The following is a 25,367-nucleotide window of genomic DNA, read 5'->3' as shown; positions in this document are numbered from 1 at the left end:
TATTATAAATTCAACTTATAAATTCAAGGTAATCAGGCAGAGCCAACATGGCTTTGTGAAAGGAAAATCATGTTTAACCAATTTATTGGAGTTATTTGAAGAATTAACAAGTGCTGTAGATAAAGGGAACCAGTGGGTGTGCTGTACTTAGATTTTCAGAAGCATTTGATAAGTTGCCTCATCAAAGGTTATTGTGGAAAATAAAAGCTCATTGTGTAGGGAGTAACTTATTGGCATGGATAGAAGATTGGCTAGCTAACAGGAAATAGAGAGTGGTCATAAATGGTTATTTTCGGGTTGGCAGGATGTGATGATTGATGTGCCACAGGGATCAGTGCTAGGGCCTCAAATCTTTACAATTTATATAAATGATTTGGATGAAGGGACCAATGGTATGGTTGCTAAATTTGCTGATGACGCAAAGATTAGTCGGAAAGTAAGTTGTAAAGAGGACGTAAGAAGGTTACAAAAGGATATAGATAGGTTAGGTGAGTGGGCAAAGATCTGGCAAATGGAGTATAATGTAGGAAATTGCGAGATGGTCCATTTTGGAAGAACGAATAAAAAGAGGCATATTATCTAAACGGTGAGAGATTCCAGAGCTCTGAGATGCAGAGAGATCTGCGTGTCCTAGCGCATGAATCGCAAAAGGTTAGTATGCAGTTGCAGCAAGTAATTAGCAAAGCTAATAGAATGTTATTGTTTATTGCGAGGGTAATTGAACACAAGTCTAGAGAGATTATTCTTTAATTTTACAGGGCATTAGTGAGACCACATGGAGTACTGTGTACAGTATTAGTCTCCTTATCTAAGGAAAGATGTAAATGTATTAGAAGCAATTCAGAGAAGGTTTACTAGATTACTACCTGGAATAGGTGGGTTATTTTATGGACAGGCTAGGCTTGTATCCCCTGGAGCTTAGAAGAGTTTAGAAGAGTAAGAGGCAACTTGATTGAAACATGTAAGATCCTGAGGGGACTTCACAGGATGAACATGGAAAGGATATTTCCTCGTGGGAGAATTTATAACTCGGGGTCACTGTTTCAAAATAAGGTATCACCCAATTAGGACAAAGGTGAGGAAAAATGTTTTCCCTGAGAGCTGTGAGACTTTGGAATTCTCTTCCTCAAAAGGTGGTTGAGGCAGAGCCCTTGAATATCTTTAAAGCAGATGTAGAGAGATTCTTGATAAGCAAGGGGGCAAAAGGTTATTGGGGGATGGCAGGAATATGAAGTTAAAATCAGATCAGCCATGATCTCATAGAATGGTGGAACAGGCTAGAGGGGCTGAGTGGCTTTCTCCTGCTCCTAATTCGTACGTGTGTATGTATGTAGTAACAGAAAGCTAGAGAATGTTATGATGAAGCTGTCTATTAAAACCATGGTCAATTTTGTTATCAATGTTGGCAGCTGAACTGTCTTCCCTTTCTGAACTTTCTCATGCTCTCCACAATAAGAGAAAGAAAAACTCTTGTAAATCTGACCACTTAGCATGCTTTAAAAGAGAGCGCATTGCAGAAAAGCAAGACAGGGAGAAGATACCAGAGAGAAGGACAGAAGAATGCATTGAAACCATTTGGTTGTCCCCTGCAGCCTATGTAACAGATGCAAATCTTTGCTTTTAACCTTTGTTTTATCCTATTTTTCAGATCTATGGGCAGAATTTTCTGGGTGACGTGTGGGGGGTGGCCATGCACTTCAGCGCGTAAAATGATGCGCGGTGACGTCGGGCGAGCGTCCCAACGTCACTGCTCGCCATCGCGATATTTCATTGGGCGGGCACTCAATGAAGTGCGACATGCACCCGCCATTAATTAGTGGGCTAGTTAAGGCCCTTAAATCGGCAATCAACATCGATTTTCAGGCGCCCATGCGATCTTCGGCTCGGTGCATGGGCACAACGGGCAGGCGGGTAAGCGCCTATTTAATAAAAGTCATCCACGGGCGGGATAAGAGGGCTCAGTGGGGTTGTCAATCTGGTCTGTGAGTATTTATTGCAGAAAGTTTTTTAAACTTGCCTGTGTGATCTGTAGCAGTTCAGAACGAATTCCAACAGCTTTCTCTGTACTTTGAACCATCAGCTCAGCACTGTTCAGTCAGGAATCTTTATCGGGCCTGCAGCTTTCCAGAGACCTCTCATTAGCCTGGGTATGGGTTCTGACATGTCCGCTGGAGGCAGCTTCTCTGAGGAGGAAGGGAGGGCTAGAATAAGGAGGAGGCCAGGAGTGCACAATCAGCCTCCAGGGGAGCCACCTTTGGGAGTAGAGGTGCAGGGACAAGGAGCACTGGGCCAAGAGGTAGTCCAAGGTGGAAGGGGCCACAGAAGATGCCACTATCCTGCTGCCAGGGTATACAGGTGGAGAAGCAGCTACCTCAATATGACTGAGGTGCAGTGTCGAAGGAGGCTCCGACTGTCAAGGGAGACAGTCAACTACATTTGTCAGATGATTGGCCCTGAGATCTCTCCTAACAGTGTAGGCGGACACCCCATGCCAGTGGCTCTGAAGGTCACAGTTGCCCTCAACTTCTATGCCTCTGGCTCCTTCCAGGGCTCCATTGGTGATCTTTGTGGTGTCTCCCAATCAGCTGTCCACACTTGTGTCAAGCAGGCCACAGCCGCTCTGTTCAGGCGTGCAGTGACCTTCATCCGCTTCCGCTGGGACCAGGCAAGTCAGGCACAGCGAGCCAGAGGCTTTGCGGCCGTTGCAGGCTTCCCCCGCATCCAGAGTGCTATAGATTGTACACATGTGGCCATCAAGGTGCCAGCAGGTGAGCCCGGTGCCTTCGTCAACAAGAAGGGCTTCCACTCCATGAACGTGCAGATAGTGTGTGATCACAGGATGCTGATTCTACAAGTCTGTGCAAGGTACCCACGCAGCTCCCACGACATCTACATCCTCAGACACTCCCAGGTGCTAGGGCTCTTCAGTGCTCCGGCTCAGCTTGATGGATGGCTGTTGGGTGACAAGGGCTATCCCCTCAGAAGGTGGCTCATGAAGCCTCTCCACCATCCAAGAGCAGAAGCTAAGCAGCAGTACCATAGGAGCCATGCCTCCACAAGGACTGTGGTGGAGAGAACCATCGGTCTTCTCAAGATGCGCTTCCAATGCCTCTACCGCTCAGGGGGTGCACTCCAGTAACCCCCAGATCGTGTCCCGGTGATAGTGGTTGCAAGCTGCGCTCTGCACAATCTTGCGCTGGAAAGAGGGGACGCAGTGGACGATGAAGACGTTGACACAGTGGATGCGGCTGCACACAATGAGTCCAGCACTGATTCAGAGGATGACGAAGCACAGGGGAATGATGAGGGGCTGAACACTGACCCGGCACTACACCAAGGATGCAGGGATACCTTGGGGACTTTAATCCAACAAACCTTCAGCTAGCTCCACACAAATGGATCAGGAGGACCAGCTTTGCCTGGCACTTCCATACTCGGCACTTAAGTGCTACAACTGCCACTTCATCAGCTGCAACTGAGGGCTTTGGACATAAACCTCAATGTCCATTCAAACACTCATGACATGTATGAAAAACATACAAATGCAGCACAACGGAGCCACCCTCAGCCATGGTAACACATCTGGATTTAATTTTATCCATCATATGGTCCAACAAAATGAAAGCAAAACGTTTTTACAACAGCAAGAAATAATAATTCCCTAATCTAGGGCCAACACAAAAGCACCAGTGAGAAACCCGTGGTGTGCCTAAGGTGCCTTATGCTTACGTTTAGGGGTGCTACGTCTTGGTGCTGCCCCATTGCTTGGAGTGGCTTCTGAAACAGCCTGCTGACTCTGCTGGCTCTGCTGTCCTGTTGGCCTCGACGACCTTGGCGGCCATCCTCTGTGCTGGCCCCGCCTGGGAGGGATCTGCCAGGTCCACAGCTGGCATTTCCCCAGTCGTCGCAGCCTCACCTGATGAAGCAGTTACTGAGAGAGGGGCAGAGCAACTGTTGCCCTCATCCGGAGTGCCATGAGAGGAGCCCGCAGATACGACAGGCAGCTGCTGCGCTGACGTGAGTTTGTCCCAGACCACCCTGCTCAGTGTCGATGGATGGGCAACGAGCTGGGAAGCTTGAAGCCCATACCATCTCCCACATTGGCAATGACCATCTGTGGCCACTGGCGCTGAGGGCTCGCAGGTTCGAGCGTATCCCCAGGAGAAGCTGCTTGTTCTCCTGGAAGCCCCTCTGCACGAGAGTCACCACTCTTCATGAAGGAAGCATGGTGCTCTGACATGAGGCTCACGGCATCACTCATGCTCCGCGTGGACTCCTCCTCTATGGACACCAGATGCTCCCGCACACCTGGCCACATTTCCTGCAACTGCTGCGTCGCGGACACGCCCCGACTCAGCATGTGCTTGGTCCCCTGCAGTCCTCTGGCTGCTGGCGCCATCGGCACTCTCTGTCTCTGCCATCTCCTCCAGCGATTGTGAAGTACCCTCTCCACTGTGCCCCGGGACACTAGCCGATGTTGCAATTCTCACCAATGTGCTAGTATCTGTGCTGGTGCCTGCCTCACAGAAATGGTGTGACGCAGGTGACAGTTCAGGGCCCTCAGGTGTGAGAGCAGACACTTGCAATCGAGCCTGGTTGCCAGCCTCTGATGATGCTGAAAATAACAACAAGGACAGTGGATCAGTTAGTATCCACACAGTGACACACTTCATCCTTTTCCCCCAGGCTCATTATGCGCTCATCCTTCCAGAGCCGAAGGGAACGAATATTGGTGGAGTGGCAAATAGTCAGGAGGAGGCCCAAACATTACAGGTGAATACAGATGGGTTGGTCAGATGTCCTAAGGAATGCCAAATGGAATGTTATGTGGATAAGTGTGAGGTGATGCACTTGGGCAGGATAAACAAGGTACGGGAATACATGAGGAATGGTAGGACCGTGGAAAGTAAGGAGGATCAGAGGGACCTTGCTGGGCATGTCGACAGCCCGTTAAGGTAGCGGGACAAGTACATAAGGCGTTTAAGAAAGTAAATGCCATACTTGCCTTTATTAGCCGAGGAATAGAATGTAGGAACATGGAGGTCATGTTGCAAGTGCAGAAAACGCTGCTGAGGTCACAGCTATAGTTCTGCGTGCAGTTGTGATCTGCGCTTCATGGAAGGGATGTGATTGGAGTGGAGAGAGTGCAGAGGTCGCTGACCAGGATGCATGCTGGGCTGGAGAGTTGGAGTTATGAGGACACATATTTGTCCTGGAGCAGAGGAGATTGAGAGGTGACATTATTGAGCTTTATAACGTTATGAGGGGCATAGATAGATGCAATAGAAAGGAACTTTTCCCCTTGGCAGAGGGATGAGTAACCTGGTGGCATTGATTTAAGGTAAGGGGCATGAGGATGACAGGTGAGGTGATGAGGAAGTTTTGCACAGAGGAATGTGGGACACACTGGCTGAAAGGGTGGTGGAGGCAGAAACCCTGCTAAGATGTAATAAGTATTTGGATGTGCAGTAGCGATGTCATAGCATACAAGGCCATGGGGATAATGGTCAGAAATGGGATAAGGTGACTTTAGAAGGTGCTTGACACGCGCATCTTCAAAGGGCCGAGGGACCTTTGTCTATGACCCATACCTCTGACTCTATCAGTCTGTGAATGAGCAATGTTGCTACAATAATGATTCCAACAATCATCAGTGGTTTGGATGGTGGGAAGACAGAGCAGATGTCACTGTGGAGTTCAAATGCCTGGCCGCTCCACCCCAGCCACACCGACACCTGTGGACCTGGGCGCATGGCGCCTTTCAAGCTTCAGGGCCTCCTGCTCGAAATGACTCAAAATCAGCAACTGGGCTTGGCCGCCTCCAGTCCGCAAATGCTCAGAGGCATTGTGAACATTTTTCTCCTGAAAAACAGAGAAGACCATTCATTGCGGCTAATCACACACGTACTCTGCTCCTGCATGCCGCACCCCAACCACAGTGGCCTATCTCAGGCCTCCAGTGCCTCCTCTCCATGCTACTGCTGATCAGTCACAAAAATATAGTACGACTGCTCCCAACCACGCCCCGCAACGGCCACCTTGGACACATTCTGCATCCATCACTTCAAGAAACACATGGTCTTAGCTCCCATGGCAAGGAGGCACAACTAGGTGCGGCGCCGAGGGCAGCAGATGGCTCTTGGCCAGGAGACCTTGAGTATGCACCTAGCTGCATCTCCTGCAGGTTGCCCCCAGACTAATCATGTGCGACTAAGAACAACACATGGGGTGCGGGGATGAACCCGTCTCCTCATGAAGCACTGAGGCTGATCTAAGCATGGTCACTATCTGCTTGCCCACCCAGCGTACAAGAAATGCCTAACATGATTCAATGCAGTCACTACAGTAAGACTTGGGGGCCTCAAACGCTAAGGCTACCTGCTGGGTTAAACGCCCACCACCAACATGGTACTCACCCTCCAGAGTGCAAAAAATCGTTGAAGCACTTACGGCACTGGATCCAGGTGTGCCGCACCACATCGTGGGAGCTCACCACCTCCGTCACCTCCTCCTAGGCAAGCTTTGTCATGTGGGGGGGCCTCCTCCTCCCATCCTGGGGAACCAGCACCTCCCACCATGCTGCCACCTCCTCGAGAAGGGCAGCAAGGCATTCTTCAGAAAAGCGAGGGGCACATTGGCCCCCCATTGGCCTACCCTGCAGCTTGTCCTGCTTCTGGGGCAGACCCTGCAGCCTGCCTTGCTCCTCTGCCCTTCCCTCCACATTGACCTGCTGAGCAGACCCCCTGCGGTTGGACCTGCAGCTGGCCATGGCGAACAGCCTACAGGAGGCTGCTAGGTCTTTTAAACAGACTGCCAGGTCGCCATTGGACCTGGCAGTCTGTACACGCCTGCCGCAAACTTCACACTCCTGCTCTCCACAGGGTCGGAAATGCGCTGGGCGGGCCTTAATTGGCCTGCCCGCACAAAATGGTGGCGCGGCCCCAATCGCGGGTGGCGATCAGGTCCGCGTCCGTCCGTGTCAGCACCTGCTCCGCCCGCCCACCCGCCAAACGGAAAATTTTGGCCTATGGGTCTAAATTGGAAATCTCCAGGGGCAGAATTTTGCCCTCGTTGGGTGGGCACAGTGGGTGGGCCCAAGAGCGGTCACAAAGCCGACCACTTCCCACAATTTCACACTGGCTGGCCAATTAACAGCCAGCCAGTGTGAAAGGCGCACTGCAACGCTGAGCGCTGCCGGGGTGGGGGACGAGAGGAGTGAGAGCATAGAAGTGTGTGCATGCATGGGGGTGCGCGCGGTAAAAGCTCCCTGAGGCATAGAGCTGCCTCAGAGAGCTGAAGAATTTTGAAAATAGAAAATAAAGAATTTTAAAATGTTTATAACATGTCCTCACATGTGACTCTGCCCCACCAACAGTGGGGCAGCGAAAAATTTAATTTAATTAGAACTTTAATGGCCTTAATAGGCCTGTTAATTGTTGGCAGGTGCGCTGTCGACTCCCACACGCACCCACCGACCAAAATATCACGCAAGTGCACGATGACGTCGAGTCATTCGCATGGCATCATTTTGCGTCATTTTACGCTCGTTCAGGTCGGGGACACACCCACCAGACGAGCGCAATATTCTGCCATAAGACTTGTTGGCAGATCTGATTGTCAGAAAACATTTTGTGCTAAAAGTTCTTAGAATGACATCAAGAACTACAAATACTGAGTTCTTATTTTCTCATTTATAATCACCCATTTATGACCTCCTTGCAGAAGCTTTTAACAAAAAAGAATAATTCCATGACTTTCCCACTTCCAATAGGGAGTTTGTCCATGCACAGTAAACCAAGTTAAATGGAACTTGGAAAGTTCTGGAAAATCATGTGTAGCCTGCAGCTGTATTTCTGATGTGCAGCCCCAGTGTGAACATTACTTACTTAGGCCGAGATTTTTTCAAACTGATGGGCGTCTCACCTTAAAGGTTGGAGAACTGGTGGTAAACCCCTGTCAGTCTTGTGGTCGAGGCTGGATGGCATCAAGTGCCCACTGGTGTACCTTCCCAGCAACTGAGATCCACAGCAGTGGAAGTTCACCTGCTGAGGCACTACCAGCATCAGCGATAGCTGCTAGAGGCATTGCACCCACCAGAGGCCCAGAACCATTATGGCACTCCAGGCCAAAGGTGAGTGACCATGGAATGAGGGTCACTGTGGGGGTCATGGGGGGAAGGAAAGGGCAGGGACAGCTTTTAGCAACCAAACTCTGCCCGATGTTGGGTTCCTTGGTTGGGCACAGAGTGGGTTTACTGGGTAGCCTTCCATTTAATGCCTGAGCCGCCACTAAATGGCAGTGGGCTCAGGGATAATGGGCTCAATTGGCTCATTAATGAACCTAATTGACATCCCATTGGCGACAGCTGGGAGTTCTACATCAGCCTTTCCACCCTCCCAGATAATCGAAGAAGGTTTTGTCATCGCCACAAGATGGACAAGGAGCCTCTCTTATGATTAAATGTGCCTGGCTGCCATGTTTCCTTTCTATAAATATTTGTTCATGGGATGTGGGCATTGCAGGTTAGGCCAGCACTTACTGTCCATTTCTAATTGCCCTTGAGAAGGTGGTGGTGTGCTCCCTCCTTGAACTGCTGCAGCCCATGTGTTGTAGGAATACCAGCAGTGCTGCTAGGAAGGGAGTTCCAGGATTTTGACCTAGTGACAGTGAAGAAATGCCAATATAGTTCCAAGCCAGGGTGGTTTGTGGCTTGGAGGGGAACTTGCAGGTGGCGGTGTTCCCATGCTTCTGCTGTTGTTGCACTTCTAGATGGTAGGGTTTGGAAGGTGCTGTCGACTGAGCCTTGGTGAGTTGTTCCAGTGATTCTTGTAGATGGTACACACTGCTGCTACCGTGCGTCAGTGGTGGAGGGAGTGAATGTTTGTTGTGGTGGATGGGATGCTAATCAGTGGGCTGCTTTGCCCTGGATGGTGTTGAGCTGTTTGAGTGTTTTTGTAGCTACACTCACCCAGGCAAGTGGAGAATATTCCATCACACTCCTTTCTTGTGCCTTGTAGATGGTAGGCAGGCTTTGGGGAATCAGGAGGTGAGTTACTCTCTGCAGAATTCGCAGTTTCTGGCCTGACCTATAGCCACAGCATTTATATAGCTGGTCCAGTTCAGTTTCTGAATGGTAACCTGTAGGATGTTGACAGTGGGAGATTCAGCAATGGTAATGCCATTGAATGGCAAGATTCCCTCTCTTGTTAGAGTTGATCATTGCCTGGCAGCTGTGTGGCATGAATGTTATTTGCCACTTATAAGCCAAAGCCTGAATATTGTCCAGGTCTTCCTGCATATGGACACAGATGGCTTTAGTATCTAAGGTGTTGCGAATGGTGGAACAGGCTGCTGCGACGGGCCGCATTAAATCTACACCTCATATATATACACATATATTTACTTACGTATATATATAGTGTGTATGTATGCAAAAATGCACATGCACAAGATGTATAGGGAGGGAATTTCGGAGCTTAACGCCTAGGCAGCTAAAGACATGACCACCAATGGCAGAGCGGTTATAATTGGGAATGCACAAGAATCCTGAATTAGAGGAATGCAGATATCTCAGAAGATTGTGGGGCTGAAGCAGATTACAGATATAGGGAGGGGCAAAGCCATGGATTTGAAAGCAAGGATGAGAATTTTAACATCAGGATGTTGCTTGACCAGAATCCAATCTAAGTTAGCAAGCACAAGCGAAATAGAAGAACAGGATTTGCTACGAGTTAACACAGAGGCAGCTGAGTTTTGGATGACCTCAAGTTTATTGAGGGTAAAATGTAGGAGACTAGCATTGGAGTAATCAAGTCAAGAGGCGACAAAGGAATGAAGCAGGGTTTCAGCAGCAGTTGAGCTGAGACAGGGGCGAAGTTGAATGATGTGCATGAATATAAGGTCGGAAGCTCATTTCGGGATCAATTATCCCAAAATATCTACCCTTTAAAATTTCCTGAATATTCATGCTTTGGCTGATAAGTGGCAAATAACATTCATGCCACACAAGTGCCAGGCAATGATCATCTCCAGTTTGTGTAATCTTTCCTCCTTATAATTTAACTCTTGGAGTCCAGGTATCATTCTAGTAAATCTGTGATGCACTCCCACTGAGGCTTTCCTTAGACCATCCTTCCTAAACTGTGGAATCCAGAACTGCTCACAGTGGGGGGTCGAACCAGGACTATTTATAACTGAGGCATGTCTTCTAACCCCTTGTAGATTAGCTCTATATATATTTAAAGACCAGCATTCCATTTGCCTATTTAATTATCTTCTGTTCCTCCTCATGACATTTTAATGACCTGTGTGCCTGGACTTGCAAAAGTCTCTTTGGACCTCCACTGTTTCTAGCTTTTCACCATTTAGAAAATACGTTATTTTATATCTGTTTTAGGTTCAAAATGGATGACCTCACATTTGCCTACATTGAAATACTTGGAAAATGGAACTTAATACAGAAGTTTGTGATGATGCATTTTGGAAGCAGTTTTAATGTGTGGAGGTACCTGGGGTGTTCATGTGCATAGATCTTGGAAGGTGGAAGGACCTATTGAGAGAGTAGTTAATAAAGGATATGGGATCTTGGGCTTCCTAAATAGAGATATTGAGTACAAAAGCAGGAAAGTTATGCTGAACACAAACAGGCCACAAATAGATACTGCATCTAGTTCTGGTTACCACACTTTAGGAAGGATCTGAGGGTCCTTTAAATGTACAGGGTAAATTTACCAGAATGGTTCCAGAGATGGGAGATTTTAGCTACAAATTCATCTGGAGAAGCTAGGATTATGCTTCTTGGAGAAAAGGAGGTTGAGGGAAGACTTGATAGATGTGCACAAGATAATGATAATTTGGGGAGGTGGTGGTGCAGTGGTATTGTCACTGGGTTAGTGACCCAGGGTAATTCTCTGGGGACCTGGGTTCAAATCCCACAATGGCAGATGGTGGAATTTGATTTCAATAAAAATCTGGAATTAAAAGTCTAACAATGATTATAAAACCATTGTTGTAAAAACCCATCTGGTTCACTAATGTCCTATAGGGAAGGAAATCTGCTGTCCTTACATGGCCTGGCCTACATGTGACTCCAGATCCATAATATTGTGGTTGACTCTTAAATGCCCTCTGAACAAGGACAGTTAGGGATGGACAGTAATGCAGACCTAGCCAATGATGCCCACTTCCCATGAATGAACATAAAAAATTGACAGGTTTAGACAAAGCTGATGGTATAGGGGAACAGATTTAAGATTTTAGGCAAGAGATACAAGGGGGATGCCAGCGAGACATTTATTACACAGCAAGTAGTAGTGACCCAGAATGTCTGTGCCTGTGATGATGGTGGAAGCAGAGATGATCAATGGTTTCAAAAGGAAATTGGATGGGCACCTGAGGGAAGTAAGCTAGTAGGGCTTTGGGGATAAAGTGGGGTAGTGTGAGTGACTGGATTACTCTACAGAGAGCAGGCATGGATTCAATGTGCTCAATGGCTACCTTCTGTGCTGTCATGACTCAATGTCAGAAAGTGTCATGAAGCTATTAATGTATATGATATTATTGGAAAATATGTTTCTTTTAAAATAGAGGTTTAGTCTGTGGGTGTGTCTTAATTGAATTACAGTCTGGGTGCTTTGATATGTACTAGCTTTGATATGTTAGAGTGATAGCATACATTTGCAATTTTTGAATAGAGCATTCAAGAAGTTGGGTGAAAATTATATCCATCTAGCAGATACCAAGCCATATGTTTATATTACTAAGAAAATTGGTACTATGAAAGGGGTTTCATTGTTAGAGAGGTTTAGTTCAGAGGTTGTTGACACAATGAGAACTAACATTCAATGGGGATGGTAGGTATAAATTCAGCAGCTTTCAGGTGTGCAGGGCAGAGGCAATGTGAGACCAAAAAGCAGCTGTAAACCTCCACAGGAACTAAAGTGAAAAAAACTTTATTTTGAATTTGTACGGTGAAAGTGCTTTACCTGGTGTTTGGTTAAATCTATCAGCAGGATCTTTAGCTTGGCGAGTGGGGGGGGGGCAGGGCCCGCTCGCTGACGCGTAAAATGATGCAGGATGACGTTGGGCAGAACTCCCAACGTCACCCCGCGTCATTTCAATTTTCACGTTGGCAGGGGCACAGCCAAATCAGCTGTGCGCCCGCTGACCTGTCTACAGCCTATTGAGGCCATTGACAAAGTGCTTAATGTAATTAATGGACCTGCCATCCAATCTTAAGGTTGGCGGGCAGGCCGGGAGCCCTGCTGGGCTTAAAAAGCATGAAACCTCATCCACGGGCGGGATGAGGTTTCATGAGGGTTTTTACATTTTTAATAAAGGTTTGACTGAAAGTGATGGATATGTCCCAACTCATGTGACAGTGTCACATGAGGGGACAGGTCAGGGAAATTTTGTATTTGTCTCTGTAACATTTTAAAATTTGGAGCTGATCTCCCTGAGGCAGCACTTAGCCTCAAGGAGATCAATACACTCTTTCGCGCGCATCCGCAAAAGAGCGCTCTCTCGGCTGAGGGAATCCCCCCCCTGCCCACACAGGGAGCGCATAGCGCTTCCTGGCGGATGTCACGACGGGCGGACCTTAATTGGCTCGCCCACATAAAATAGCGGGGGGGGGGGGGGGGGGGGGCGCCGATCGGAGGCGTGCCTGCCCGCGCGCGCTCCTGCACTTCCCCCCCCTTACAGGGGGAAAATTCTTCCCTATGGGTTGCTGTTGCCTTAATGGAGATTGGTTTAGGAATTTGTTAAATGTTATGATAGTAGTAATTAGAAATCATGTATAGATATTTTAACTTGTGTAAATTAATAAAATGTTTCATTTAGTTTAATGTAAAGCCTCGAGAACTGGTGGTCTGATTCCTGAACTTAGAGTTGCATCTCAAAGATAACACTTAAAATTATAGGTTATGACAGTTGTTTAAAGTTTCCCTCTGGGAATTTTAAATAACTCAGCTTTAGCAACTGCATCGGTCATAACAGAAAGGTAGTGAATTTCTTGTGTGTTCAGGATAGTTTTCTGAAACAATATATCCTAGAACTTAAAAGGATTTAGTTATGAGTGAAGAGCCAGCTTTAGTTAAAAGTCAAATGGTGTATGAATGCTTTTCTAACAGTGATCATAATATGATTGTGTTCAATGTAATATTTGAAAGAGAGAAACATGAAACAGCTAATAAGATTCTAGATTTAGGCAAGGCTGACTTCAATGAGATGAAGCAGAGCATCCATGTTAAAGTGGGCAAATTTATGAATGGGTAAAACTACTGAATATTAGTGGGAGATGTTCAAAGTAGAATTTAACATGGTACGAAGCCAGTTTAAACTACTAAAGGGAAAGAGCTCTATTCATCAAAAAATAAATTCATGGAGAACTAAAGACATAAAAGACAACATAAAACTAAAAGAAAAAACATACAAAAATGCAAAAAAGTACATATCCTGGTTAATGGAAATATACAAAGAGCAGCAAAGACTGATACAAAAACTACAAAAAGGGAGTATGAAAAGAAACTTGCAAGGGTTATCAACAGAATGAAAGAGAGTAGTCAGAAGCAATGTGGGCCCTTTGAAAACTGATAATGGTGATGTTATCAATGATATTAAGGAAATAACATCCATGCTGACGTTATGATCCCAGCTGATGTTACGACTGGAGAAGCCAGATCCCATGGTGGAACCTGACTTGATAGATCCTAACATTTATTTTTTCTATTTAGATACGTGGAGAATGACTACTGAACAGAGTCACAGAAGTCAGCTGATGAACTTTTAACAATGGAATAAAACATTTATTAAGCAAAGAAGGATGAACTATATTATAATACTCCTTCACCCACACCTATACCTTTACAGATATAAACAAATTTGTAAGGATAATACAAGTTGCAAAAGCTACCTTATACACTAATTTTCACAGTAAGTACACTGTCCATGTAATCTGACCTGTGGTCAGCTACACCACACTCTGAAACCAAGCGACAGATGCACCCTAAACAGATGCTATGAATCCCTCATCAACTACCTCCCTGCCCCAACCCAACCCGCACCCCAGATGCTTGTCACACTGTGAGACAATCGGTCTCACTGAACTACATCTTTCATATGACTGCTTCTGATCTCCACTCTTGAAGAACTTGCTTTGGAATCTTCTCCCAAACAGTGTTTTCTTCGGATGCCTTCCACAAGGGTCCACCTCCAGGATCTTCAAACTCTCCCTGGATCGCCACGTGCATTCAAGTTTCCTTCCGCGCACTCTCTCTCATATACTCAGCCATACCAACAGAACACCACTGCTTCAGATGCCCATGGTAAAGAGCTACAGACCTTCAGCTGCCCCCTTGAATCCTCTGGCTTCTTGCAAGCCTATTTTTCTTTATGTCTGCCTCCTGCAGCTTTCTTCATTTAAGTTTGGAGCCCTTCTCTGCTCCTTATTCTTAACTTCACTTAACAGGACATTTGCCAGGCTCCTGTCCTTGTCCTTTGACTTAAGTGGCCTCTTGGGACCTTCCCTGTCCCACTCCCCTGGATTTGGGGACTTTTTTAGTTTTTGGAACCTGCTCCTTGCAGTCCCACACCCCCCATCCCCACCGCCCCCGCCACCTCTCTTGTGTCCAGCTTCTCCTGGCAGCTGGCTTCAACTTTAGTTTGGGACTTGCTATCTGTCCCTCTCCTATGCTGCTTCTGCTGGCAACACCTTTCAACCTTGGAGCACACTGACGTACTGAACTCAAACTGCTTTTGGTTTCTTTGTATCTGTGTGGGGCCTCTCTCTCTCTGGACCCCTGTTGCTAGGCAACAGCACAGTTTTTTCTACCTTGTTTTTTTTAACTCCCCTTCAAGAGTCATAACGTCTCATTAAAATGCAGGCATCTTTTAAAGTGAAACCAAAACTCAGGTTTCATCCTTTTAACCCACAAATACAGAAATACAAACCAAACTTCATTCATAACACCCACAAATACAAATATAAATTACTTAAACTATCTCTAGGCCCTAACACTGATTATGTTGCATCAGTATTTACAGTAGAGAAAGAAATCGGCATGCCAGGCATCCAAAGGAAACTATTATTCAACTGGAGCAAGGACTCATCAAAATTACTAAGGTAAAAATAATGGTAAAATTGATGGCACTGAAGAGCAACAAATCCCCAGGACCGGATAGTTTCCAACTCAGTTTTAAATGAAATAGATGAGAAAATTGTAGATGGCCTAATTATAACCACCAACCCAGGGTGCTTGCTTTCAGGGTTTTTTTTCTCCTTTGTGAACACTCAGGCCTTCACTTGAGTGCCTCACCCTAAGAAGATAGTCAATGTCAGGAATTCATCAACCTGGAGTTTCTACTATTGGAACATTGAAAAATAAATAAATAGCTTTGGGGCAAATTGTAGACAGATTCAAATATGCTGTTTGAAATTGATTTTCATTAACATAGCTTCAAATGCAAACTTCTTGGGCACAGGAGATACACTGGAATTGGGAACAGAAAATTAAAGATTATCAGAATACGGAGGAAAAATTCAAAAACGTGGAATAGCAGAGAAGGTATCTCCGTTCTTCTACAGTTAGAAATAGTGTAAGTCCAAAGGGACTAGGGGTCCAAGTTCATAGATCATTAAAATATCATGAACAGGTCCAGGAAATAATCAAAGAGGCAAATAAAATGCTGGCTATCCATAGAGGGCTAGGATAGAAGGAAGCAGAAGCTATGCTTCAGCTGTACAAAGCCCTAGTTAGACCACACCTGTGGTACTGCGAACAGTTCTGGACACCACATCTTAGAATGGATATATTGGCCTTGGAGAGAATGCAACATAGAGATAATGATACCTGGAATCAGGGTTAAGTAACAAGGAGAGATTAAATAAACTAGGATTGTTTTCTGCAAATTAGAAGTTTCAGGGGTGATTTGATTATAATTTTCAAGCTATTAAGGTGAACAGGCAAGATAGACAGGTTGGCATTTGACTGGCGGGGCACTTTCAGGTGATGGTGTTTGCATGTGTCTGTTGCCCATACTCTTCTAGGTGGTAGAGGTTGTGGGTTTGGAAGATGCTATCAGTAGCTGCATTGCAACTTGTGGATGGTACACACTGCTGCCAGTGTGTACTGGTGTTAGAATCATATCTCTCAATACTGAAGTTTTCCTTTACAAAATGGGAGGACATGACATGGTCTGAACATGTGGATGTAAACCTGGGATTTTTTTTTAAAAGGTCATAAACTCACCTTGGAACTGTCAGTAAACAAGCCTCTTCCAAGAAATCACCTAACCTTTATGGTACTTGAGGAAGATCTGGTTGCTTGTTTTGAGCTGCAATCACTTTAGTTGATGGGAGGAAAAAAAACTGAAAAGAAAGGCTGCTAACCTGCTGGTAATCACATGGGTGAGAGGGAAAAAACTTAAATTGTGAATCTGCTTGTTTTGAAAGCAACCTTGCTGGGGAACAAGCTGAGGAAGGAAGGTTACCCTAACTGGCTCCCTTACCCTACCTTGCCTAAAACTGTGCATGGCTGTCCTGTAGCCAGAGAACCTCATCTAAGTGTAACTGGTCTACATTTGGAATATGCAAAGCTGAGACTAGTTGGTGAGAACTTTCAGACATCCACCCTGGGACCAGCGGCCCATCTTCACATGAGGGAACTCCAGGTCGACAGCGTCGAGACCCTGTGGGCTTTATCCTTTATTTTATAACGCTCAACCTCTAAAGCCCACCTCTGAAGGGAGACTCTATATGCTTGTCCTTTGTTTGTCTGTGCATGTGTGTGTGTTTATGCTGGGGGAATTTTTTAGGAAGAGGGAGATAGTTATACCTCCCAATTACAATTGTGTGTTAACCAGTACTTGCAACTTGTTAAAATAAGTTTTGTTTTAAAATAAGTTAATTGTTGAGTTTTTTGATGAAGCCTGGTCAGAGTCTCTTTAATTCTGGGTACTGGAAGTATAGGTGCACAATTGGTCATTTTAGTGAGAAAATTAAACGTTTAAATTAAGAAACGGCCTACAGAGTAGTGGGGCTTGATAATTCACGTGCTCCTCCCATCCTGGTTGTAACAGCTGGTGATGGGGGGAGTGCATGTTTAAAGTGGTGGATGGGGTGCCAATCAAGCGACCTGCTTTGTCCTAGACGGCGTTGAGCTTCTTGAGTGTTGCTGGAGCTGCACTTATCCAGCCAAGTGGAGAGTGTTCCTATACATTCTGTGCCATGTGAAAGGTGGGACAGGCTTTAGAGAGTCAGGAGGTGAATTACTCCCTGCAGAATTACCAGCATCTGACCTGCTTATGTAGCCACAATATTTATATAGTTGGTCTAGTTAAGTTTCTGGTTGATGGTAATCTATAGGTTGTTGAAAAGGGGTATGGGTCAAAGGCAGGCATATGGAATTAGGTACAAAAACAAAAATACCTGGAAAAACTCAGCAGGTCTGACAGCATCTGCGGAGAGGAATACAGTTAATGTTTCGAGTCCGTATGACTCTTCATCAGAACTCAGGAAAAATAGAAAAGAGGTGAAATATAAGCTGGTTTAAGGGGAGGTGGGACAGGTAGAGCTGGATAGAGGGCCAGTGATAGGTGGAGATTGCCAAAAGATGTCATAGACAAAAGGACAAAGAGGTGTTGATGGTGGTGATATTATCTAAGAAATGTGCTAATGGTGACATTAAGGGTAGAAAGCAAGGCCAGCAAGCTGCACTCATCCAGGCAAGAGTATTCTATCACACTCCTTACCTGTGCCTTGTAGATGATAGACTGGTTTTGGGGAGTCAGCAGGTGAGTTACTATTCACAGAATTCCTAGCCTCTGACCTGTTCTTGTAGCCATAGTATTTATATGGCTGGTCCAGTTAAGTTTCTGGTCAATGGTCACTTCCAGGATGTTGATAGTGGGGGATTCAGCGATGGTAATTCCATTGAATGTCAAGGGACGATGGTTCTCCCTTGTTGGAGATTGTCATTGCCTGGGACTTCTGTGGCACGACTGTTACTTGCCGCTTATCAGCCCAGGCCTTATTGTTCTCCAGGTCTTGCTGCATATAGGTACCTACTGCTCCAGTATCTGAGGAGTTGTGAATGGTGCTGAACATTGTGCAATCATCAGTGAACATCCATACTTTTGTCCTTACGATGGAGGGAAGGTCATTGATGCAGCAGCTGAAGATGATTGGGCCTAGGACACTACCTTGAGGAACTCCTGTAGTGATGTCCTGGGACTAAGATGATTGACCTCCAAGAGCCACAGCCATCATCCTTTGTCCTAGGTATGACTCCAACCAGTGGAGAGATTTCCCTCTGCTTCCCATTGACTCCAGTTTTGCTAGGGCTCCTTGATGCCGCACTCAGTCAAATGCTGTCTTGATGTCAAGGGCAGTCACTCTTATCTCACCTCTTGAGTTTAGCTGTTTTGTCAATGTTTGGACTAAGGCTGTAATGAGGTCCGAAGCTGAGTGGCCCTGGTGGAACCCAAACTGAGCATTAGTGAAGAGGTTATTGCTGAGTAAGTGCCGCTTGATTGCATTGTCGACAAGCCCTTCCATCACTTTACTGATGATCGAGAGCAGACTGATGGTGTGGAAATTGGCTGGGTTGGATTTGTCATGCGTTTTGTGGACAGGGCATAGCTGGGCAATTTTCTGCCTTTCTGTGTAGATGCTAGTGTTGTAGCTGTACTGGAAGAGCTTGGCTAGAAGCGCATCCAATCTTCAGTACTATTGCCTTATGTTGTCAGGGCCCATAGCCCTTGCTGTATCCAGTGCCTTCAGCAGTTTCTTGATGTCACATGGAGTGAATCGAATTAGCTGAAGACTGGCATCTGTGATGCTGGGGATGGGTGGGGGTGGGTGGTAACCAGCAGGAGGTTTCCTTGCCCATGTTTGACCTGATGCCATGAGACTTCATGGAGCCCAGAGCCAATGTTGAGAACTCCCAGGGTAACTCCTTCTCAACTGCATAACACTGTGCCGTCACCTCTGGTGATAGTAGAGATGACGATAGTAGTGTCTGGGACATTGTCCGTAAGGTATGATTCAGTGAATATGACTATGTCAGGCTGTTGCTTGACTAGTCTTTGAGACAGCTGTCACAGTTTTATCACAAGCTCCAGTAAGGAGGACCTTGCAGGGTCGCCAGGGCTGTGTTTGCCGTTGTTTCCGTTGCCTAGGTCGATGCTGGGTGGTCCCTCCTGTTCATGCCTTTTTGTAGGCTTTGTGGTGGTTCAGTGCAACTGAGTGGCTTGCTAGCAAAGGGCAGTTAAGGCCAACCACATTGCTACAGGAGGCCAGGCCATCTGAGGACAGCGGATTTCCTTCCCTAAAAGGCATTCGTGAGTCAGATGCATTTTTACGACAGTCGACAATGGTCTCATGATCACTATTACCAAGACTAGCTTTTTAATTCCAGATTTATTAACTGAATTTAAATTCCACCAGCTGTCATGGTGGGATTCGAACCATGATCTCAGAGCATTAGACTGGGCCTTTGGATTACTAGTCCGGTGACATGAACATTTATTTCATGAAACAGGCATATCCTTTAACGATGAAGAATTATTGTTATGTTATTTTGTGAATCTAAAATGTTCGACTAGTGGCTGACCCCACTTTTATCATGCAGCATAGAATATTTTCTGCAACATTTATACTTTAACCAAAATAAACTAAAAGCATGTAGTGGGTAGTTTAATGTACGTAAATAACATGGATATTCTTTGATTATTTTAAAAAATAAACGTTCGAGTCCAATAAAAAAGATTTTGGTACTTTCAACTAAAACATAATTTCTTTCATTTTACTTTTTTAGGATTACACTTTGACGATGTACTTCCAGCAGGCTTGGCGAGACAAACGACTATCCTATTCAGAAATACCTTTGAATCTCACATTGGATAACAGAGTGGCTGATCAGCTTTGGGTTCCTGACACATATTTTCTTAATGATAAAAAGTCTTTTGTGCATGGTGTCACTGTAAAGAATCGAATGATACGTTTGCACCCAGATGGCACGGTTTTATATGGTCTCAGGTTAGTACCTGTTTTTCCATTTTATAAAGCCAAGTAGCATTGGAATCTTATTTCATTTTTCAAATTTAGTTCTAGTCCTAAATTGTCTTCTGCATAAACACCTGGCATCTGTAAATATGGAATTTTCATGGCATGTGATGAGAACTACAGTGAGGATATTAGACTTTATGACAATTAACAGGTAATGAGTGAAACCTGCATCATCTATACTTGACTTGGAATTTACTTCTGCATTCCAACATATCCTAAATCTTCAGAAGTGGGCACATTATTTGAAATTGTTTTAGAACTTCACGCTGGCAAATATTTTTCATGGAGCTCTTTGTAAAATAACATCAGTGTATTCAAGTAATTTCTAGCTCTGATCAATTCAAATCCTAAGGGGATGTGTTGCTCCCGAATATTAATATTTCATCCAGGAACCTGAGGCCAGAATTTACATTAGTCTGATGTGATACAAATCTTTTTTTTGTGGGATAAGGGGGTCAGCCAACATTTGCTGCCCATCCCGAATTGTCCTTGATAAGGTCATGGTGACTCAATGTCTTGAACCACTGCCGTTCATCTGGTGCAAGTACACTCACAGTACTGTTAGAAAGTGAGTTTTGATCCTACAACAGTGAAGGAATAGTGATATACTTCTAAGAGGGGATGGTATGTGGCTTGGAGGTGAACTTGCAGATATTGGTGTTCCCATGAGTCTGCTTCCCTGCCTTTCTGGGTGGTAGAGGTCACGGGTTTGAAAGGTGTTGTCGAAGGAGGCTTGGTGAGTTGCTGCTGAGCATTTTTTATTTGATACACACTTGTTATGGCAGGCAGATGGTAAATGTTGAGCTGTCCAAATCCCAGTGGGAAACTTGAAGCAGCTTCCACAACTATTTTCAATTTGTACTTATTTTGCGATGTGAGCTTTGAATTCAGTAAAAGAAGGCTACCAGGTTGTATAGATTTCTTACAAAGCTAAATTAAATCTTTATTAATAGAAGGAATTATTTTGAGCACATACATGGATCTACAAATTACTACTATTGTAACTTCTAAGTCCCCTAATTAATCTAAACCCCAGTTACACCTCTGTTAAGGCAGCAGTGAGACACACAGATTTTAAAAGACCCAGGCAAAGTAACACACAATACCCTGAACAGTCAAATTCAAAGTGAGTTTTTCTCAGCTTCAGTTGCTTGTAGACAGCAGCTTGTGGCTTAGATGCTGGAGGCTTTTCATGCTTTTGTTAGATCTTAGAATTCCTGCCCTTAACCACAGCCTTCTCTCCTTTATACATATTTTCCCCTTTGAACGCAAATTCCAATTGTTTCATTGTGTCTTTTGACTTTTACCTCTCTAGTAATAAAATCTATCATAGTACTAATTTTACCTGTAATCTTTGGGAAAATAATCACACTGTTTCTTTACTTCTCCTGGCTAAGTGTAACATTTCACTCCCTCTTCTGAATTCAAGCTAGTCTGGTTTATTTTAAAATGTTCCCTTTACACCTTACATTCTAAAACTTCCCCCATGTTTACCTACTTAACATTTCAAACCTAGCTTATCTTCAGATGCATCAAAGCCTTCAGACCAGCTGCCTTTAGTTCAATTAAGTCTCACACACACAGACCCCACTATTACTCTACAATAAATTCCAATAGCATTATGAAAATTATTATATCTTCCTGACACACTGCTGCCACTCCATATCAGTGTTGGAGGGAGTGAATGTATATGTTGATGAAAGGTGTGCTGGTCAAGCAGACTGCTTTGTTCTGGATTGTAATGAGCTTCGTGAATATTTTTGGAGCTGCGCTCATCCAGGCAAGTGGAATGTATTCCATCACACTCCTGACTTGTACCTTGTAGATGGTGGGCAGACTTTGGGTAAACAGGAGGTGAGCTACTCGCCATAGAATTCCAGCCTCTGACTTGCTCTTTTAGCCACAGTATTTATATGGCTTGTCCAGTTCAGCTTCTGGTCAATGGTAATTCCCAGTGTTCCCAAGAATCATTGGGGGTTTCAGTTATGACAATGCCATTGAATGTCAAAGGAAGATGGTTAGATTAGCTCTTGTTGGAGATGGTCATTGCCTGGCACTTACGTGATCATAAGAAATAGAAACAGGAATAGGCCATTTGGTCCATTGAGCCTGTTCCACAGTCAATAAGATCATAGCCAATCTCACTGTGGCTTTTAACTCTACTTTCCTGTCTGCCCTCATAACCCTTGATTCCCTTATAGATCAAAAATCTGTCTAACTCAGCCTTGAATATATTCAATGACCCAGCCCTTACGGCTCTCTGAGGAAGAGAATTCCAAAGACGAATGACCAAGAGAAAATTCCTCTTCGTCTCCGTCTTAAATTGCAGACCCCTTATGTTTAAACTGTGCTTCCTAGTTCTAGATTCCCACACGAGGGGAATCACCCTCTCAGCATCTGCCCTGTTAAGCACCCTCAGAATCTTATTTCAATAAGATCACCTCTCATTCTTCTAAACCCCAATGAGTATAGGCCGAACCTGTCCTTTCAACCTTTCCTCACAAGACAACTCTTTATCCTTGAAATCAACCTAATGAATCTCCTCTGAACTGCTTTCAACATAAGTATATGCCTCCTTAATTAAGGAGAAGAAAGCCAGCTGCTAGTGTGATTTGAAATCATGTCTCCAGAGCATTTGCTTGGGCCTCTGGATTACTAGTCCAGTGACAATACCACTACCCCACCACTTCCCTCACTTCAAGGTCAATTAGGGATGGGCAACAAATGCTGGCCTTGCCAGCGAACCCACATCCCATAAAACATAAAGAAAAAAAATGCTAAGTGGCAAGTAACATTCGTGCCACACATTCACAAATGTAACATCAAGAAAAGAGGGCCTCAGTGACATTCCCGCTACGCCACTGCCTCCCCGCAAGTCTATATGTCACTTCTGCTGAAGGCGTTTCAAGGGAGCTAGTCAGACTCATTCAAATTCTAAATGAGAGTTAAAGCCATTGCTCAGAACTGCTCGTAGTTTGGCACAAGTTGGTATTAAATTGTCAATGTTATTTACCTTGAGTAGGATACCCTGTGATAGCAAGTTCCACATTCTTTCCACTCTTTGCGTGAAGTGGTTTCTTCTGAATTCCCTATTGGATTTCTTGGTAACTGTTTTATATTGATGGCCTCTAGATATGCTTTTTCCCACACAGGGAAGCATTCTCTATGTAGAAGTAAGAATATATCTGTGGTGTTTGTGTGTGTGAGAGAGGCTTTAAACTAAACAAGAGGGGTGAGGGATCAAGCTTGGGTAGAGGTAGCAATTTAAGGTGTAGAGTCAAGATAGGAGAGCAAAATAGTAATATGAGAAATGAGGGTCAGAGAGTGGCAGGAAGGGACAGAGAGAAAAAACCTAAGAATACATCAACAGTCAAGACTAGATGTTACAAAAGTAACAAAAAGACAAAATTGAAGGCTTTCTATCTGAATGCACTAGCATTGATAACAAAGTGAATGAATTGATGGCCCACATTGAAGTAAACAAATATAATCTGACAGCAATTACAGAGGCGTGGCTGCAGGATGATAAAGATTGGGTCCTTAAAATTGAAGGGTACATGACATTCAAGAAGAATAGGAAGCTAGGTAAAGGTGGAGGGGTAGCACTGTTAATCATAGAGGGCATTGGTGCAATAGTTAGAGATGACCTTGGTTCAGGAGATCAGGATGTAGAATCGATTTGGGTGGAGATAAGAAATAAAAGGGGGAAAAATCATTAGTGGAAGTCGTCTAAAGGTACCCTAACAGTAGCCACACTATAGGACAAAGTATTCAAGAGAAAATATTGTGTGCTTGTGATAAAGGGATGTCAATAATCATGAGTGATTTTAATCTACACATAAACTGGAAAAATCAGATTGGCAGTAAACAGAGGAGTTATGCTTTCGAGAGAGTTTCTTAGAGCAGCATGTTCTGGAACCAATCAGAGAATAGGCTATATTAGACTTGGTATTGTGCAATGTGACAGGATTAATTAATGAACTCAGAGTAAAGGCACCCCTAGGTAGCAGCAACCAAATATGATTCCCAGAAAGATTTGGGATTCACAACATGAATCCCAAAAAGCTAGCATACAAGTTCAGCAGATAATAGGTAAGGCAAATGGAATGTTGGCCTTTATTTCAATGGGAATGGAGTATAAAAATAGGGAAGTCTTGCTAAAACTATACAAGGCACTAGTTAGACCGCATCTAGAATACTGTGAACAGTTTTGGTCCCCTTATCTAAGGAAAGATATACTGGCATTGGAGGCAGTCCAGAGAAGGTTCACTAGGTTGATCCCGGGGATGGAGGGATTTTCTTATGAAGAGAGGTTGAGTTGGCTGGGCTTGTACTTATTGGATTTTAGAAGAATGAGAGGTGACCTTATTGAAACATAAGAGATTCTTAGGGGGCTTGACAGAGTAGATGCTGAGAGGTTGTTTCCCCTTGTGGGAGAGTCTAGGACCAGAGGACATAATCTCAGAGTAAGAGGGTGCCAACTTTAAACAGAGATAAGGAGGAATTTCTTCTCTCAGAGGGTAGTCAATCTGTGGAATTTTTTACTGCTGAGATAGACAGATTTTTAATAAGTAAGGGAATCAAGGGTTATGGGAAAAAGGCAGGAAAGTGGAGTTGAGGATTATCAGATCAGCCATGATCTCATTGAATGGCGGAGCAGACTCGATGGGCCGAATGGCCTACTTCTGCTCCTACGTCTTATGGTCTTATGATTGAATTTTGAAAGGGAGAAGAGTAGGTCTAAGATTAGTATCTTGAACTTAAAAAAGGGCAACAATTTGGGGATGAAAGCTGAGCTAGCTGAAGTGAACTGGGAAACTAGGCTGGAGGATAGATCAATATAGAAGCAGGGGTAGACATTTAAGGGGATATTTCAGAATAAGTACATTCCTATTATAAAGAAATATTCTAAGGGGAGGACCACCATCCGTGGTTAACTAAAGAAGTTAAGGAAAGCATCAAACTTAAGGAAAAAGCATACAACTCTACAAAGATGAGTGGCAGGACCGATGATTGGACAGAATATAAAGAACGGCAGAGAATGACTAAAAGGTTAATCAGGAGAAAAGAATTAGAGTATGAGAGGAAGCTAGCTAGAAATGTAAAAACGGATAGCAAGAGTTTCTACAGGTATTTAAAATGGAAAAGAGTAAGTAAAATGAGTGTTCGTCCTCTAGAGTGTGACAGTGGGGAGTTAATAGTAGATAATAAGGAAATGGCGGAAGAAATCAACAAATATTTTGCTTCTGTGTTCACTATAGAGGATACAAAAAACATTTCAGTAATAGCTGCAAATCAGGAG

The 25,367-nt window shown here is 44.6% G+C and overlaps 1 protein-coding gene across 1 annotated transcript in view; it reads left to right on the top strand.

The window, feature by feature from the left end:
* LOC144685954 (gamma-aminobutyric acid receptor subunit beta-2) overlaps positions 1-25,367 on the top strand; it is a 401,666-nt gene that overhangs the window by 210,329 nt on the left and 165,970 nt on the right. Inside the window, exon 4 of the mRNA XM_078551016.1 lies at positions 19,815-20,035. Within this exon, the coding sequence (XP_078407142.1) occupies positions 19,815-20,035 (221 nt within the window). The remainder of the gene's footprint in view (positions 1-19,814; positions 20,036-25,367) is intronic.

The sequence above is a fragment of the Cetorhinus maximus genome, chromosome 10 (genome assembly GCF_964194155.1).
Source record: "Cetorhinus maximus chromosome 10, sCetMax3.hap1.1, whole genome shotgun sequence".
NCBI classification, from domain to species: domain Eukaryota; kingdom Metazoa; phylum Chordata; class Chondrichthyes; order Lamniformes; family Cetorhinidae; genus Cetorhinus; species Cetorhinus maximus.
The sequence above is the reverse complement of the archived record's forward strand: the minus strand, read 5'-3'. Positions and strand labels throughout refer to the sequence as shown.